Source organism: Acipenser ruthenus, chromosome 8 (genome assembly GCF_902713425.1).
Source record: "Acipenser ruthenus chromosome 8, fAciRut3.2 maternal haplotype, whole genome shotgun sequence".
Lineage (NCBI taxonomy): Eukaryota > Metazoa > Chordata > Actinopteri > Acipenseriformes > Acipenseridae > Acipenser > Acipenser ruthenus.
Genome location: NC_081196.1, coordinates 4720753 through 4737328, shown reverse-complemented (window position 1 = coordinate 4737328; position 16576 = coordinate 4720753). Strand labels below are relative to the sequence as shown.

Sequence of the window (16576 nt, the reverse complement as noted above, 5' to 3'; positions counted from 1 at the left end):
TGCTTATTTAACCTGGGAATTGTCATCTGGGATTTTGTGTGAGGTTTGGCTCCAGTATCCAGAGCCAAGATAATTGACCTCATATGCTCCCAAACAGTCTCTGTGTGGTAACTGAAAGGCTATTCGGAGCTGATAAACATGTTTTTATGAGGCATTACCTCCGTATAGACAGGCTTGCATTCCCTTGTTACTTCTGTATCACTGGAAAAAAAGGTACACTGAGGGAAAGCTGAAAAGCACTCAGCATAAGGACACATTTTTTAATGGAAAATATTGCTTTAAAAGATATCAATAATTTCCTAGCGTAACGTTTGCCAGAGCTAATGCCACCTTCACACTCTGGTTATTCTTGGTGTTCAATCAAAAGCCCTTGATGAAAATTAAAATGAATGCCAACTGGGATCTAACAGCATACCATATTCAGACCAGCGCTGTTATGATAACCTTTTTTTTTTTTTTTTTAACTTATTTCTAGTAGTAATACAGCGTACGTAGGGTTACCATGACTGTTCAGGCCCTTCGACTCACACCCCAATGCATTCTGGTAATTGTGTAAACGTTCCGAGCTCTGCATCTGTCTTGAGCCAAGGGGACACTAATCTACGTGTTGCTAGAAAATGTAGAATGAAATCTGTTGTTTCTACATTGTTGCTTCAGATTTAAGGGGACACTATTCTTCAGTATGTAGAAATTGTAGATATAATGTTGATGGACAGAGAAAACAATACATAGATGATATTTCCTACCAAAAAGTGTATTAGTGTTTTGAGTGTCTACATAATTTTCACCATATAATAAACTTTATTCTTAAACGTGTGTATATATGAAAAAAACGATAAGGAGAGTCGTCTCTCACAATATTCCACACCGTCTTTGCAGTCATTATCTCCGCCATTTTTCTTTTCTTTTTTTTCGCCAGCAAAGAAGCTAGTCACATGACTTTTTACATCACTTTCATTGGCTGATTTATTCTATGATGTAATGTTGCTTCTAGATAATCAACAGTCCTTTGATACAGTTGCTTGCAATGAAGTTACCTGAAACTTGTATCTTATACGACACTTTCTACTACAAAAAAGTATCCCTTTCTACATCTTTCAAGCAACATGTAGCTAGTGTCCCCTCGTCTTAGGACACCAAGCACACGACACTTTTGTTTCCCCTCGGAACTTTTTAAGCGTCGGATTAAAAAAAACAAAACAGACGCTTATTTGTGCGGCATTTAACTTTTAATCCAGTTTATCAAATCACACAGACAAAATATCGACAACGTATTTCCAACTGGAAAAATTAATTGACACCACTGTTTCTGTAAATCCCATTTTTTCCTGTTTTCCACGCGGAACTAAATACTGAAAGGCTATTACGATCACATCGGAGGGATTTTAATGAAGCGCAACTAAGAAGCTGTGTTTAGAAAAAAAAAAACTGTTCCTACACATTTAAAAAAATTTATTAAACAAAAAATATTAATAAAAGGTAGGACATTGCCTTACATAATGTGTTATGTTGCTCGTACAATGTGGAGACTTTTAACATTTAAAACGTGTTTGTAACGTGAGAAGCGTTGTCTTTTTTGTTGTATTTAGATGGCTTGTGTGTATCTCTCCTCAGTCTGTAGAAAGTTGAGAATTTTAGTTTCGTAATTGCATTTGTTTTTTGTTGGGGTTGACTTTGAAATCAGCAGTAACTACAGCCTGTGTCTGCAAAAATACCAACGTCTGACAATATCTTACGGTACCGAAATGTGAAAATCGATTACAGCTAAGATTTAAAATTTACCAGCGGAACAATACTGTACTATTTGGTGTTCGATACTTGCAATCCATTATAATCAAAAAGGACATGTTGTACTTGTATGGCGTAATAATTGATTGATCGGAAATTAATTTATATTGAAATATAACCCTTTCGCCGCAGCCACAGGGGGCTGGTTCACAAGAACTGTCTGGGTAACTTTGGAGTTTAGGTTGTTCTTATTGGTTGTGTTCAGATAGGAAAAGGTTGAATTTCAAGACCCAAAACATGTATATTATACCCTTATACCCGATTAAGTTAATTCCAGTAAGCAAATCCTGAGGGTCTTGGGTCAATATCCCAGAAGTGATCAGACCTCGTCAAACAGTCCATTTTGCTTTACTCCACAATATTGCCATTTTCTTGCTGCATTCATTTCAGGGATATGGAGTTTTCACTGAACCCATCCAAGTACATACTGCATACTGAAAATGTCACGTTTAAAAGGGAATAACTTGTGATTGATTGACTGATTGACTAGACATGGTAATGGGGTTGCATTCTGAGATGGTCCCTGAAGCCATATTTTAATTCAAATTGCTACTGTCAGGATTTTTATCTGTCTAAATAATAGTACAATATTGTGGTTGATATCCCCATCCCAGCCAACCCCAGCACCTAATGGACCTCATTTCGATCACGTCATTGAAGTTGGGCAGCATTTTAAAAAGTCCTTTCTTCTTATAGGAACTAGCCACCCCATGGTAGACGTGCTTTCAATTTTAGTAATACAATATTTTCATATATATGAAGCAAATCGTCTCATGAAAGAGTGAATGATCTTTTAGGTTTGTGTTTCGCAGGTAACACCTGCAGCTATGATGACACACGGGTTTAAAAGCAGTAAACAGGGTTTCACATTTGGACCATGGCAGGTAACAGCAGTGAAAACGCACATCATGAAATCTAAAGATATTGAACGGTAAGAATGCCTTCCGATTGTGTCATAGTGAGTTTCTCTTTCGTTCGGGTAATGTATTTCAGTGCTGCCTTTAAACCAAGCTTGTTTTTTTTTACTTGACAGTTTAGCTGAAGAAATGCACATGCCTTCCCTTCCCGAGATGCTGTTTGGGGACAATGTGCTGCGGATACAGCACACGGACAGCTTTGGGATCCAGTTCAATGCTATAGACGCACTGAAGTGTGTGAATAACTTGCAGGATTCAGTGAAGGTGGCCTGTGCACAGGAGTGGCAGGAAACTAGGTAAGAAAACAACTGATACTTAAAAAAAAAAAATCAGTTTGTTTGTAAAGCACACACACACACACACATACAATGCCAGATCAAGCATTAAGTTGCAAACTTCTTGGGATTTACAGAGCAGACTCGGAGCATTCTAAAGAAGTTGTGAAACGTTACGACTGGACGTACACTACAGACTATAAAGGCACATTGCTGGGGGATAATTTGAAGTTCAAGGTAATTATGTTTTCATTGTCTGTGACGTGCTACAGTAATATCAGCCTGCCTGCAGAAATGTGTGTGCCACATGTGGCAGGTTTTCAAAATTATTTGTCTCAACCCTTGTATGTAAAACGAAGAACAACCCACATCTTGAAATGATGTGCCTTTCTGCCCATTTCCAGGTCACTACTACAGATGATCGTATAGATATGGAGAAACTAAAAGCCAGAGAACAGATTATGTTCTTTGAAGATGTTTTATTGTTTGAAGATGAGCTGCATGATCATGGGGTCTCAATGGTTAGCGTAAAAATTGTAAGTAATACTGCGGGACTATATATATAAATATATGTAATTTTTTTTTCTATAAATATTTCTTCACATTGGAGTTATTGGTTTATTATGTTTTGTGGTGTACTTTGGGTTCCTAGGACAAGGCCTATGTCAGTTCAGCAAGGTTTTTTGAAAAGTGCCTCTGCAGAGACCTTAATGTGTGCATTTATTACATACAGGCTGGATTATTGAACTTATTGACATGTCTTTAGAAATACTAAAAGAAATAAAAATTCATTGACGTATCGTTTCGACTAGAAATCTTTTTCAATGTCTTCAAAAGACTTGTAGTGTAAACATGTGTCAGTTTCCTTTAGTTCAGCACTATTGAGTGCCTAATAGTTATGGATGTTAGAGGCAGATCTCCCTAAAACATCATGAAGTACGTGGAGTACACTGAAACAGTGTTTAATCAAGTCTTAAATTTAATAAATAATCATACACAGTGGCTAAATGTACAGCATTCCCCTAAACTAACGTACAGTTGTTTTAAAACTATCAAAAATGGTTCCTCTGTTTTTACATAAAAAGTGGCTGGATTTAATAATAATCATGTCTCTTGATGATGCAAAAGTGACTTCAAGTCAAACAGATTTCCAACGTCTCACCCTGCTTGCTGTTTAAATATGATTTTTTTGTTGTTGTGCAGAGAGTCATGCCCACCAGTTTCTTTGTGTTGATGAGATTCTTTTTGCGAGTTGACGGAGTGCTTATTCGGACGAATGACACAAGACTCTACCACGAGGTAAGCGTTTAAACTATTTCTGTTTTAGATCCGCAGAGGTGTACAGTGGATCAGTAGGATAGTGTCAACTGCTGAGAATTGTTTTGTTTTTAGTGTATTCAAAACTGTTTAAAGAGAATATATTGGGTTTAATTTTTTTAAACGCATTGTTTTTCTCATTTTATCCAGACAGGCACAAATTACATGCTGCGTGAGTTCAGTACTCGAGAAAGCAAGATTGCAAACCTCCAGGTAATTAAGAACTGCACAAAAGAAAACTCTATATATAAATAGTCTTTATGTTTATCAAACCCCTTCAAATCAGTTTAAAAGCTGTTGGTATCTCATCCATAACTTCACGAAGAAAGTGCATCTTTAGAGATATTTTCAGTGTCTTGTTTCTTCTGAACACATGAAGACATTGATATCAAAACACATGTCTGTCTACGGTTTGTAAGATGTTTAGGATCATTCCATGATGTCTTAATAATGAATTGTGTTTCTGGAGTCTTTATTAATACTGGCGTCTATGCTTTCTCTGTTCTGTTTAGAACGTTCCCCCTGCGTTTTACACAGACCCCAATGAGATTCAACAGTACCTTCCTATAAAGCTGCTGCAGTGTGAAAAACTGGAATTCCCAGACAAGGAGTCGGATTCAGAAATGACAGAACCTGAGCGGACGTGAACGGGGCAGACAAGCGCACGCTAAGGAATCGGCACTTGTACTCTTGTTTTTCATGATAACTGAAGTGGACCTGTTTTGAGAGAAATCCAGGCGTCTTGACTTGACAGCCAGCGTTTAGGGGAAAAGTGTTTTTATTTATACTCATGCTGCATATACAAAATATAATGGAAGGTATCCACACTTTAATTTAGGTAAGGCAGTTCAAGACTAGTGCTAACCTGACAAACCTGACATACATTTTAATAATGCATGTAAAGGCTAACATGATTTATTAATCTGGGTTTATAGATATATATATGTAAATTTGCTTTGTGAATAACACCACAACGAGTCCCTGTTAATACGATAACTTTAAGCTTTAAAGGTGTATTAACAAAGGTTAATTATCCGCAGTACCTTGTCCACTGCCTCCCTAGTTAAACGTTTGATTTCTAACACCATTTGTTAATCTCACATTTCCATCCCTTAAATCACAATGGGGTGGATTTCAAAGTGAGTGAAGGGATTTAATAGCAACTCATCAAGATGAGGGGAGCAGTGAAAGTGGTATGGCAGCTGTCACATTGAGTGACTACAGCTGAAAAAAGTCAAATTTCCATGACCGTTTTAAAATTGCCTTTCTTTATGGTCGAATCTCTAATGCTGCTAGCAACACCGTTAGGATTACTTTTGCAGAATCTGCTATTCTAACCCAACAACTTTCTTGAGCCAGCCTCCAAAACAACAGGAATCTGTCTGTGCAGTTTCCCAGGGTGCACCTTGGTAGCAAACCCAAGCATGGTGAAAGCATGGTAAATGAATAGTACAGTACTGTGTAAGCATGTGAAAAGCTTGCTACAGTGTGCACATGTGTAATTGCATATGGGAAGGTTGTTTTCTGAATTGGAGTTAAATACCTTTAGAAAGTCAAAGTGTATTGTTTTAGGATATTCCGAGCACCTCAAAGAGCTAATAAAAATGTCTAGCGGCACTAATCATGATTGGTTAGGGCTTGTTTTTTTTTAAAGAAATCATCGCGGCACTTTTTTCTAAAATTAAATAAAAAAATGAATAAACTAGAAGGACCCCTGATGTGTAACTATTACAGTTCTAGTGACTTTAATCTTTTTATAAATATAATTATGCAGACTTTTCACCATTTAACTGATGATTACTTCTTTCTCTGATTGTAAATTTGGCTGTGTTAACTTTGTTATCGTGGAGCTTGTACAATCACAAAGACCAGAGAATGAGAATGCTGCCTCTTTATACATGCTTATTTTTTAACATGATGTTTTTTTTATATATATATCCCTGTATTTCTGTATGGTTTGCAGTCTTGATGTTTATATAGCTGCACTGCTTTCCTTTCAAACAAGTAACTGGCTCTGAATCTAAAGTTATAAATAAACATGCCTTGAAGAGTAAGTGCAGGAAGCTTCAAATGTCATTTTCTTTTTTTTGCTCTTACATGTTATGATTTTTGCAAGCATTCTTATTGAGTGATTCTGTGTTAAGATGCTTTGAAGATTTGCTTTGCCTGCCATAGACATATGTAGTGTCAGCTAGATCTGCCAAAGTGTTTTACATTGGTAATCTCCAGCGCCATCTAGTGCAACAACAGTGTATTGCCAGCAAAACAGGAAACTTGATCCAAAGTGTCAAATCACAATATGGTGCTGACTGTTCCTTCCATAAGCTTGCTTTGGCTGATCTACATCACATACATCTATAGCAGGCACTTAGAACTGAAAAGCTGCCTTTGAACTCCAGTGAAAGCACCATAACACAGACTTACCAAAAACAAAAAAACATGTTTGCAATATATAAACCACTTTGAATCATTGCAAACATCATAACAATGGCAAGGGACAGTAAAAAAAAAATCATTAAGAAAATGAAATTGAACATGTTTACTCTTTATTTATTACTTGTGGGCATGTGCTGGATGTCAGTAAATGCTTGAATTCCTCTCTCAAAACAGATGCCTCTGGTATAAACTGTTTCTGTCAGCTGTGCAGCACGTTAGACAGTGGAACGTCTTGTAATCAAAAGTTGTGTCTCAAGATTTTGTAATGAAACTAAATAAGTGTTTGTTTGTTTTTTTGTTTTTTTACTCTGCTTTTTCAGATGTGTCTTGTACCCAACACAGATGTTTCCATGTCTAGTTGCAAAAAGATTTTGCATTTATTGGGACGATAAATATTCAGTTATTAGTCCCAGAAATTTTAAAGACAGGTTGTTCGTTTTAATTATGAATTGAAATGTAATTTTCTTTTTTTTTTTTTTTTTTACCAAAATCACTTGATTGTTGGAAAACTGATGCATATAAGTGTAAGGGAAAACTGAAAATAAAACTGGTCTAGAGATATGTGGATAGAATTGGCACAAATGTGTCTGTTTAGTTATTTAACAGACGCTGAATTAACTCGTGTACACTGTTGGATGTTAGATCTCATAACCTTGCTACACAAAGGGCACCATTTGAATAAACGTAATATTGGCCGTATTTAGATTTGCCACTGTTCAGAACTGCAAGAGGCAGTGGATTATTTTACACTGGGGAATCAACCAGCATTGCATCGATCACCTCGTTCACATGGATATCGTAGGATTATATCCCGGAAATGAATTAATGCTGGGAGTGTCCCGGGTACTAAATAAATACAGCAGCAGTTTATCCCGTCCTCGAATATTTAAATAAAAAATATTACTTTAGAACAAACATCCAAAAGGCCATGGAATCTGTATCAGTCTGTAACAACTCTTTAGGCAGTACAGTATACTGTATTCTTTTAAGTATGCGACAGCTTGTTGAGATTCTACACTTATTTACAAGAAATACATTAATATATTTCCACTACTTGTTATAAAACCTAGATGTGATTACAAAATACAATGCCCGGAGCTATATTTTGTGTCAGTAATTGAAATTGAGGGAAAACTGGACACGAGTCAGTAAAAAAGAAAATTATATTCAAATATTCCTTCCGTCAGATATATTCTCGTGTTACTGATTAATTTGAAGTTTGATGAAAAATCATATAGTACAGTACTGATGAAACACTTTTCACGAATGTGATTCTGCTATTTTTTTCAAAACACCACAAGAGGGCGATAGCTACCAAACTCCCCTCATGGAACCTTCAGTCACGCTCTGTGTTTCCAGGCAGTGTCAGGGACAGCAGAGTGAGGGAACCCACGTGTGTTGACTGTTCATGGAAGTAAGCAACGTTTTAACGCTTCTTGTCTGTGTCATGCATTTCAACACAGAAGTATTGTAACGCTGCAGTATAGTCGTGTTTTTCATATGGATAATAGTTATCTGTCTCGGGCTGACGCCGTGACACAGTTTTGCTACGAAGATTTATTACAATCAGTGACTTGTTGTTTAGACAATATTAAGAATAATCACATACGTATGCGCCACAACATAAATAATCAGTAAATTGTGTAATTAGACTAGTATAGGGAGAATACAGTTGTGAAGTTCAAACACAATAAGCCCGTAAAAAAAAAAGTTGTATATTAAGAATGTGTTTTTTGCAGCTACCGTCAGCAGCGACATAAGCTGCATTAGTGCCAACCAAAAACCTACTGGTGCTAAACAATATAAACAACACTAGTGGCAATATTTTCAAACACAGGCCACACCCCTTACGTTATTTTTTGCTGGCAATCAAAATAAGCTTTTTCGACGTTAAGATTTCGTTTCTTTGCCTCACACAAACTCGGCAGTACAGTACAGTAAATATTAAATTATATCAAAAGTGTTTGACATTTTTGGACATTGCAGCGCTGTGTTCTTACTATACCCAGGAGATTGATGGAATTGCACTGCAAAACAGAAATACAATTCTAAGAATGACCCTGTTGAATCTTTCCTAGACAGAACACTGTTTTAATACTGCTAATCATGTTGCAATAAAAGGCTGATTGTTTAGATAAGTCTTAGGGCTGATTTCACCAACTTGGATTAAAAAAACCTCTGTTTTAATATCTCTTTTGTACAGTAATGCCTAAGAAAGGAGGAAAAACTGCTTCTAAAGCTGGTGAAGGAGACGCAGCTGCCAAACGAAGCAAGACTGAACCTGCAAGCATCCCCTCGCCTTTCAACTTTGAAAGCCCAGACAGCCTGTTCGAAAGCCTAATCTCCCCCATCGCACCCAAGGACTTCTTCCATGATTACTGGGAGCAGAAGCCCCTGCTGATCCAGAGGTCTGACCCTTCCCTGGCCGCTTACTACCAGTCGCTCTTCCAGTTTGCTGACCTCAAACAGCTCTGCGGCAGGGGAGTGTTCTATGGCAGGGACGTGAACTTCTGTCGCTGCGTAGACGGCAAAAAGAAGGTTTTGAATAAAGATGGTAAGGTGAACTACAACCAGCTGAAGAAGGATTTTGATCAGAAAAGAGCGACCATTCAGTTCCACCAGCCTCAGAGATTTAAGGTGAGGGGTTATTGTTTATTGAGTTAACAAAAACTGCAGTGTAACTGTAGGTCTCAGTCTGAGAGAAATGGCTGGTTTCACAGATCCTCATTAGCACTGATCTTGGAAAGGAAAGGTTGCCCCTGATTAGTTACAATAGGTGCAAGTGAAACCAGCTATATAGCACTTGACAGACATCACAGACAACGGTAAAGGGAATGATTATACAGTAGTTTTCAAACAAACAAATAACCACACATGAATTCCTGATATCTGATACCGGAGCGTAACTTTGAGAAAGGCAGAAGAAAGTGTAATTCCATGGGTCGATCAAGATGCACAATTTTTATTGTAGAAAGCCAGGGCACTACTTGAAAGTAAAGCCATCAGAGTGATGCACAATTTGTCCCTGTCATCAGGGCGATGCAGTATTTGTCCTGTGCTGATTTGTCAATGTACGGTTTATAAATATGTTGATAGTTTCTCTTTTGTAATGTTGGCAGGATGAGTTGTGGAGAATTCAGGAGAAATTGGAGTGCTTTTTTGGCTCTTTGGTGGGTTCCAACGTGTACATCACACCACAGGAATCCCAAGGCTTGCCGCCACATTACGATGACGTTGAGGTACGGCTCAGCAATGAAAAACAAACCCCAATAAATACAGCTATTCTGGTATTGATTTGAGGAGATGATCTCAGATAGTGAACTCTGAGACACTTGGCAGAAGCATTTACCACCATTGATTGGCCAGCAGCTATTTCACCTTGGTGTCTGAGATCTCTGAAGCTAAGCAAGGATAGTAGGTGGATGGGATGAGCCAATGAACCTAGGTGCTGGAGTCAGTGTATGAAGTGGCGTTGGGGGTTCTGCAGAAGAACTCTCCCCTGAATCCAGAATATCATGGCAGTGCCCCAGCATATTCATTCAGCACTGTTGGAGGTGCTGTCTTTCAGTAAAGATGTCACACCAAGCTCCTGTCTGCTCCCCACTGCTGTAGCTATGTGTCACCCCTTTGCTTTCCCAATGCATCAGTAATAACACGCCGGACAACAGAAGCTGCAGTGTAGTGTACAGGGATCACTGCTGATCAAGCATCAGTTTGAGCTCATCCTAGCAGTTCAGGAGACTAAGATGAATGAATTGCCCCACAAGCACCTCGCAAACCTTTGCAGTGTGAAAATGTTTCATTGAGATGTGCCGAGTGCCACTGGGTCGAAGCAGCTTGTCACCGAATGGGGCTATTGAATTCCGTGTCATTCCTGTCACTGAATCAGTCTAACCTTTCTTTGCCAGGTGTTTATTCTGCAACTGGAGGGAGAGAAGCGCTGGCGGCTCTACAAACCCACGGTGCCTCTCGCCCGAGAATACAGCCTGGAACCGGAGGATCGGATTGGGAACCCCACACATGAGTTTACACTCAAGGTATACAAGGCCAAGTATACAAGGTCTATACAGATTTGGTAGCCAGCAGGACATATACTTAAATGAACACTCCATTCTATGTTATGAATCGGCATAAAAGCGTTTAAAAATGCAACAGGTTTAGTTTATTAAGAAGAGAAAGGGAGAGCAGTGGCTGTGTTTAGCTGCTACAGCCTTCATCAGCGTTCTGTTGGAGACGTGAAATAAAGATTTAGGGTAATCGAATGCTTTCAGAAATACATTTTATTTCACATGCCTCAGAAAACACCTGTATTTTACACATGCCGTTCTATTAATTGTTTTGAAGGTTTAAAAGAATAAAAAAACTAAAATATGAATCAGGAGAGACAAAATGTTTCATAACAGTAAACTTCATTCATTCGGTGCACACCCGTATTTTACTTTCCATTAAAGAATTAGTAGTCCATCAGGGGAGGGTAGCGACAACGTTATCATATAAATCCAGAGGCGGATGAGACTGACCGATTGGTTTAATAATGATTGGCACCAAAGCTGCCAAATAACCTTTCTTCATGAGCTTGCTGCCAAGAATGAAGGTAACTGGATCATCCACTGCCATTTGTTCATTTCGAGAATATTTTAATGATGTTTCGTTTCTGTGACGAGACCGTTTTCTAACAGAATGCTAGTGGACAGTGTAAAATAAACAACTGTAAGAGTGGATGGAATGCAGGCGTGTTGGATGAAAAGCAGAGACAATAAGTCCTGGTACTGAGTACCGGCATCAGAATAAGTCCTAGTACTGAGTGCCGGCACAATTTCACCCCTGCAGGTGCTATTCAATGAAGGGTGCCGTTACTGTGCTAATGGAAGGTGATGGTTTATAGCACTTTAGCTCCGTGCACTGATGAACTGTTTGTTGTTACTGACTCGTTCAGGTACCAGCAAGCAGGCTCTGGCTCAATCTGATTCACGAGAGTTAGCCCTCAAGAGCCTTTAAGTGATTACCTGCTGAACAAGATACAGGCGGAATGGTTTACTTTATCAATCCAGAATGGAGTCCTTTACCTGACCCACGATAGTTTACTTTACCAATCCAGAATGTTTTTTGACTTTATATCCAAAACACTTTGCTTGTGCCTGATACTTTAAGCAACAGATCTGCCAACCAAAACGCATAAAAAAACCCATCATCTTACTGTTTATATTAGAGTTAAAATCCTCTTGAGTGGTCATTAACACCTGTGCTGGACACAATTAAAATTAAACAAGTTAATACAATTATTTTAAGAGTCCCTTACACACACACACATATCCGGTGTTTTACAAAACAATGAAACACATACAGTAGGCTGTCTTTGATGAATAGGGAGCTGTGTATTCAGGTAGCTTCAGTTGGGTTCCAAGTCCTGGTAATAATGAACTCTCTAGTATTCTATTCTTTCTTTCCCCTGTTGCTGCAGCCTGGTGACCTGCTGTATTTCCCCAGAGGCACAATCCACCAAGCGGACACACCCAGTGGAGTTCAGCACTCGACTCATATAACCATCAGCACCTACCAGAACAAGTACGCAGACTGCAGAGCGTGGGTCTCACTGAGGCCACAGCAACCGCATCAACAGGCCTGTCTGTCCTAGGTGTAACAGAGGTTGCATGCCTGTCTTACAGATCTGCACCATCAATACTTCCCTGATAGGCTGTAGTAATTGGCCTTGTTTTCTGTCATTTAGCAAATGTGTTTCCAAGCAAGGCCACTAGGGGGACCTCTTGTTTTAAAATTGTACATACCTGTATTTTTTTTTCACTGTTTCGAAAACTGCATGTAGGAGGTATTTCCTACAGGCTAAACAGCATTAGGAGTATCAAGGTAATAAAATTGACAGTACAGTGTTTCTGAGAGCATTCTTGTATCTTTAGTGGCTGTAATGCGGCTGTGCAGTCTCCTAACCAGAAATACCTGCAGCGTTTCAATTTAATTGCTTAAGTGTATAGAAATACAATATGTACTGTACTCTGGGGCCTAAGTGGTCAGTGTTTGCCTTAGTAACCCTGAGCAGTGCAGGTGATAGTTCACCTCAACACACTTCAGTGACCCCTGGTGGCCAGGCATGTCCAGGTGCAGATTAGCCAGGCCGGAGCCTTGCCTGCACAGTGTGTTAGCTTGGTAACATTCGTTGCTTACAGCTCCAAAGGTGTTGCATCGCCCTATAGAATTAACTGATAAAGTCGAATGAAATCTGCTGAATAATGTTACTACAAAATGACATCGCAAAAATCTACCGCAAGCCGTAATAGTAGTACAGTATTTAAAAATGTCACATTTTTAAATTTTTGTCAGTTTTTCGTTAAGTATATGGAAAAACTACGAAGCGGTATGTAATTCAATATATCAGCGTAACATTATACAGCAGGTTTCATTTGACTTTATGAAGTAAAATTAGTTCATTATAGGGTGATGCAAAACTTTTGGCCACAGCTGTACACTGGTAAAACACTGTGCATTTTTGATCTACTGACAATTGATGGGATTCTACTGAAGTCTATATAGATGGCAATAATAGTCCTGCTGCATTGCAGTATGAGAGCTTGCCTAGTAATTCCGATCACAATAAAACCTGCAATGGCTCAAACTGCCACACAATAGGAGTCTTCTTTCCATTCCGGCTCAGTTTGGCTTACAGCTCCTTTGTTCTTGACTTTCTCTTCCAGCTCTTGGGGTGATTTCCTGTTAGATATTGTCCCAGGATTTGTATTCGATTCCATGAAGCAGGATGTTACTATAAGGGCAGGCCTGCCCAGAAAACTACTAATGGTGAGACTTGCATCGATACAGCAATCATTGAATGATTCTTTTTTAGGAAACAGAATTGCAGCATAACAAGATTTTTTTTTTTTTAAACCGTTTCAGGATGTAAATAAATCGGATTATGCGCCCAAGCAGCTGTCTGGATTTCTCAGAAGTCTGGCAGACAAGTTAGACTGTGGACAAGAACTGAGATCTGCGGACATGAAGAAGGATTTCATAAGAAACAGGCTTCCTCCATACCTGGGAGGTGGCTCTGAACTCACGCCAGGTACGTTTATTAGTCACAGCCTGTGTTTATTCAGAGTTAAAGGGACCTATTCTGTGCACCAGTCCCCTTGCAAAACTTAATGTTGCTTCTATCAGTAATGCTGACCCCTGCTGGAGGGATGAGGTCATGGTATAAGCTCCACAGCTGCTTGCTCAGCGGGTTGTGATGTTTTTGTACAGTGGTTAAGATGCTCAGGTTTCAGATGACGGTTTATCTTCTGTTTCAGATTGTTTATTAACCCCTCTTGTATACCTGGACAGTCTTTATGCAAAGGATTTGATTATATTTAGATATTTAATTACCGCAGGACAGCACGTAGCTTCTTTATAGTAGTTTTGCATTTGAATGTGTCTAAGTTACTTAACTTGTACAGTATCCTGGGGCCTTAGCCTGGATTAAATCAAAACTATGGCAGCGCCATAGCCATTGTAAAGTATAGCTAGGGCAGCAGCACAAGCTTTGATTTAATGCAGTCTGATATGCACTTTAAGTCTTGCACATGTCTTGATTTAGTTGATATGCGAATGATTATCTTTCAGGTGGAAAACTGCCCAAACTGGATGATAAAATCACACTGCGCTTTAAAGACCACGTCCTTATCCTCGTGGAACCTCATCATGAAATGACAGTAAGAGTAAATCACAGCGGGTTCTAATGACATGAACAGAAGGGATCATTAAGGATGGCTTGTTTATCTGGGACCATCCTGTCCTGGGCTTGATTGTATTATTGATGTGAGTGGAATCCACATGTCTATCCCTCCGGTGCAGAATTGTGTTTACTGTTATACAGTGAGGCTGCATACCATACTACAGCTGTGTAGGAATTTATGATTAACGTTTTGCCTGCTACATGCAGTAATTACGTAAAGGGTACTGTTTGCAGAATCAGTTTAAATATATACTACAGTAATTGTTTGCTGACTCTTGAAGTTGATAGTACTGTGCAATACAACAGCAGTTACCCTGAGGTCTGAAGAAGATATACAAGATGTCAATTAAGTCGCATTCTTATTATTATTGTTAGTTTTTCTTTGTGGTGCAGTCAATGAGCAGGTGCTGTACAGTGTGTTGCAGGAAAGGGGCTGCACAGTTGGGAGACGGCATCACAGCGGAGGGGCATCTAGGTTCTCTGTATGTGCAGTTTGCCTGTGTCCTTTGACTTACCATGCAACCTGCCTAAATGAATGCATTATGTCAGTCCCAGGTGGCTAGTCTGCGTCTGCTTGAAAAACAATTGGTAATTTGCAAGTGAAATCAGATTAGTCTGGTCTCTTGTTCTCTCCTAAATACGGAGGTGACTGAAAGATGTGAGGTACACGCTTTGAAGTCACCCACCTGAGTACATGTTCTTGAACTAGTTCATCATAACGTTGAAGTAAAAGCACAGAGGAAGTATCTGTCACCTTTCCAGCAACAAAGAAACATGCTCATGTGTCCTGTTTTCCAGCTATGGTTCTCACTCCACCTACATAACCATCATGATACTAAGTATGGGACAGATTTAATAAGCAGAATTATAAAATCTAATAACTGACTCCACATAGTCCCTGAATGGTGTGCTGCTCTTGTGCATGTTTGGTGCAAACTGCACTTTGAAGTAAATCACCTGGTAAATGGTTTGTAGCTGTGCCGTGTGGTTGCTGGTGCTGTTTACCACCCTGTCACTTGTTTGGATGTGATTTACCAAGCTGCTGTCTGTTCTATCAGGATGTTTCCATGGAGATGGCCGTGTTTGTATTTCACTCACTGAACAACAGCAGAGCAATCCACATGATGGGAGCCGGGGAGGAAGAGGAGGAGGAGGAGGAGGACGAAGACGAGACGTTAAAGGTAGGTCCTGAGACAGCTCTGTCTGTGCGTGTCTAGGTGTGTCTACGACCATGGTTAAATAAAACATTTAAAATATGAAAGCCCTTTCCTGCTGGAGCATGTCGAGCAAACGACCCTCCCAGCTCTGCTTGTCTTGCTTTATGTGCATTTTCTTCTCAGTCATGTGACCCTTTACTGCATAACTTCCTGTTAAACTAAACGTTTTTATAGATGTACACTAGAAGGGGTTGTTTCTTTCAAGGTCTCCCAAACCTGGAATTAGGTTGTGTTGTCATGGAAACATGCTTTTTGTTTGAAGGGCATTGGAATAGCAGCATTGTAAATATGGGGACGCAGCATAATGTAATATAGCAGGCATGGGCAACTCTGATCCTTGAGGGCCAGTCTACACCAGGTTTAACAGGTATAATGAAATAATTAACTGCTTTGGGATGTGGATGAAGGTTTAATTACACAATTAAGAGCATGCAACATACACCCAGTCTGAAAGAACCAGAGTTGTCCGTCTCTATAGAAACAGCAAGTTGCTAGAATGAAGCGTCCTGCAGTAAGCAGTTTGCAGTCCTCTTTCCACTAAGTGCTTGCTAAGTCCGTTGTGCATGTATCCCCTCCCCAGTCCCTCCTGTTTACACACAGTCCATGTTCCCTCCCCAGGCTCGCGGGCTTCGATTCCCTCTGTCACACACAGAGGCCCTGAAACAGCTGCTGACGATCGGCACGGTCCTCGTGAAAGATCTCCGGTTAGACCTGGACGCAGACAAAGAGAACCTTGCCTTGTCTCTCTGGACCGAGTGTCTGATTACAGTGATCTAGTGGGATATACATGTACAGCACATGAATAAAAATCTCAGGTCTCAAGTGCTGTGTAGTTTATTTTAGTCAATAGAATATTTTATTTTATATTATTAGTTAAAAAAAAAAAAAAACACAGTGCTCTAA

At 39.4% G+C, this 16576-nt stretch overlaps 2 protein-coding genes across 5 annotated transcripts; both read left to right on the top strand.

Moving 5' to 3' along the window:
* The first annotated feature begins 1194 nt into the window (after positions 1-1194).
* LOC117406132 (TIP41-like protein) lies at positions 1195-7305 on the top strand. Of its 3 annotated transcripts, none has more exons than XM_034009966.3 (8): positions 1195-1479; positions 2586-2719; positions 2822-3001; positions 3118-3217; positions 3385-3516; positions 4184-4279; positions 4448-4510; positions 4810-7305. In XM_034009966.3, exons 2-8 carry the CDS (start codon positions 2616-2618, stop codon positions 4942-4944), a joined length of 810 nt encoding a protein of 269 aa, XP_033865857.2. In that variant the 5' UTR covers positions 1195-1479; positions 2586-2615; the 3' UTR covers positions 4945-7305. The 3 variants fall into 3 exon arrangements, with proteins under 3 accessions (XP_033865857.2, XP_033865858.2, XP_058884164.1); XM_034009967.3 differs by having other exon boundaries at positions 1196-1479; positions 2601-2719; XM_059028181.1 differs by lacking the exon at positions 1195-1479 and adding an exon at positions 2483-2501 and having other exon boundaries at positions 2601-2719.
* A 717-nt stretch (positions 7306-8022) lies between these two features.
* Positions 8023-16495, top strand: LOC117406131 (ribosomal oxygenase 2-like). Of its 2 annotated transcripts, XM_034009965.3 has the most exons (10): positions 8025-8147; positions 8937-9370; positions 9853-9972; positions 10642-10770; positions 12195-12298; positions 13441-13543; positions 13640-13805; positions 14345-14433; positions 15515-15637; positions 16292-16495. In XM_034009965.3, the coding sequence occupies exons 2-10, from the start codon at positions 8939-8941 to the stop codon at positions 16448-16450; spliced, it is 1425 nt and encodes a 474-aa protein (XP_033865856.3). In that variant the 5' UTR covers positions 8025-8147; positions 8937-8938; the 3' UTR covers positions 16451-16495. The 2 variants fall into 2 exon arrangements, 1 of the variants encoding a protein (XP_033865856.3); XR_004663656.2 differs by lacking the exon at positions 16292-16495 and having other exon boundaries at positions 8023-8147; positions 14345-14539; positions 15515-15631.
* Positions 16496-16576: the final 81 nt, after the last annotated feature.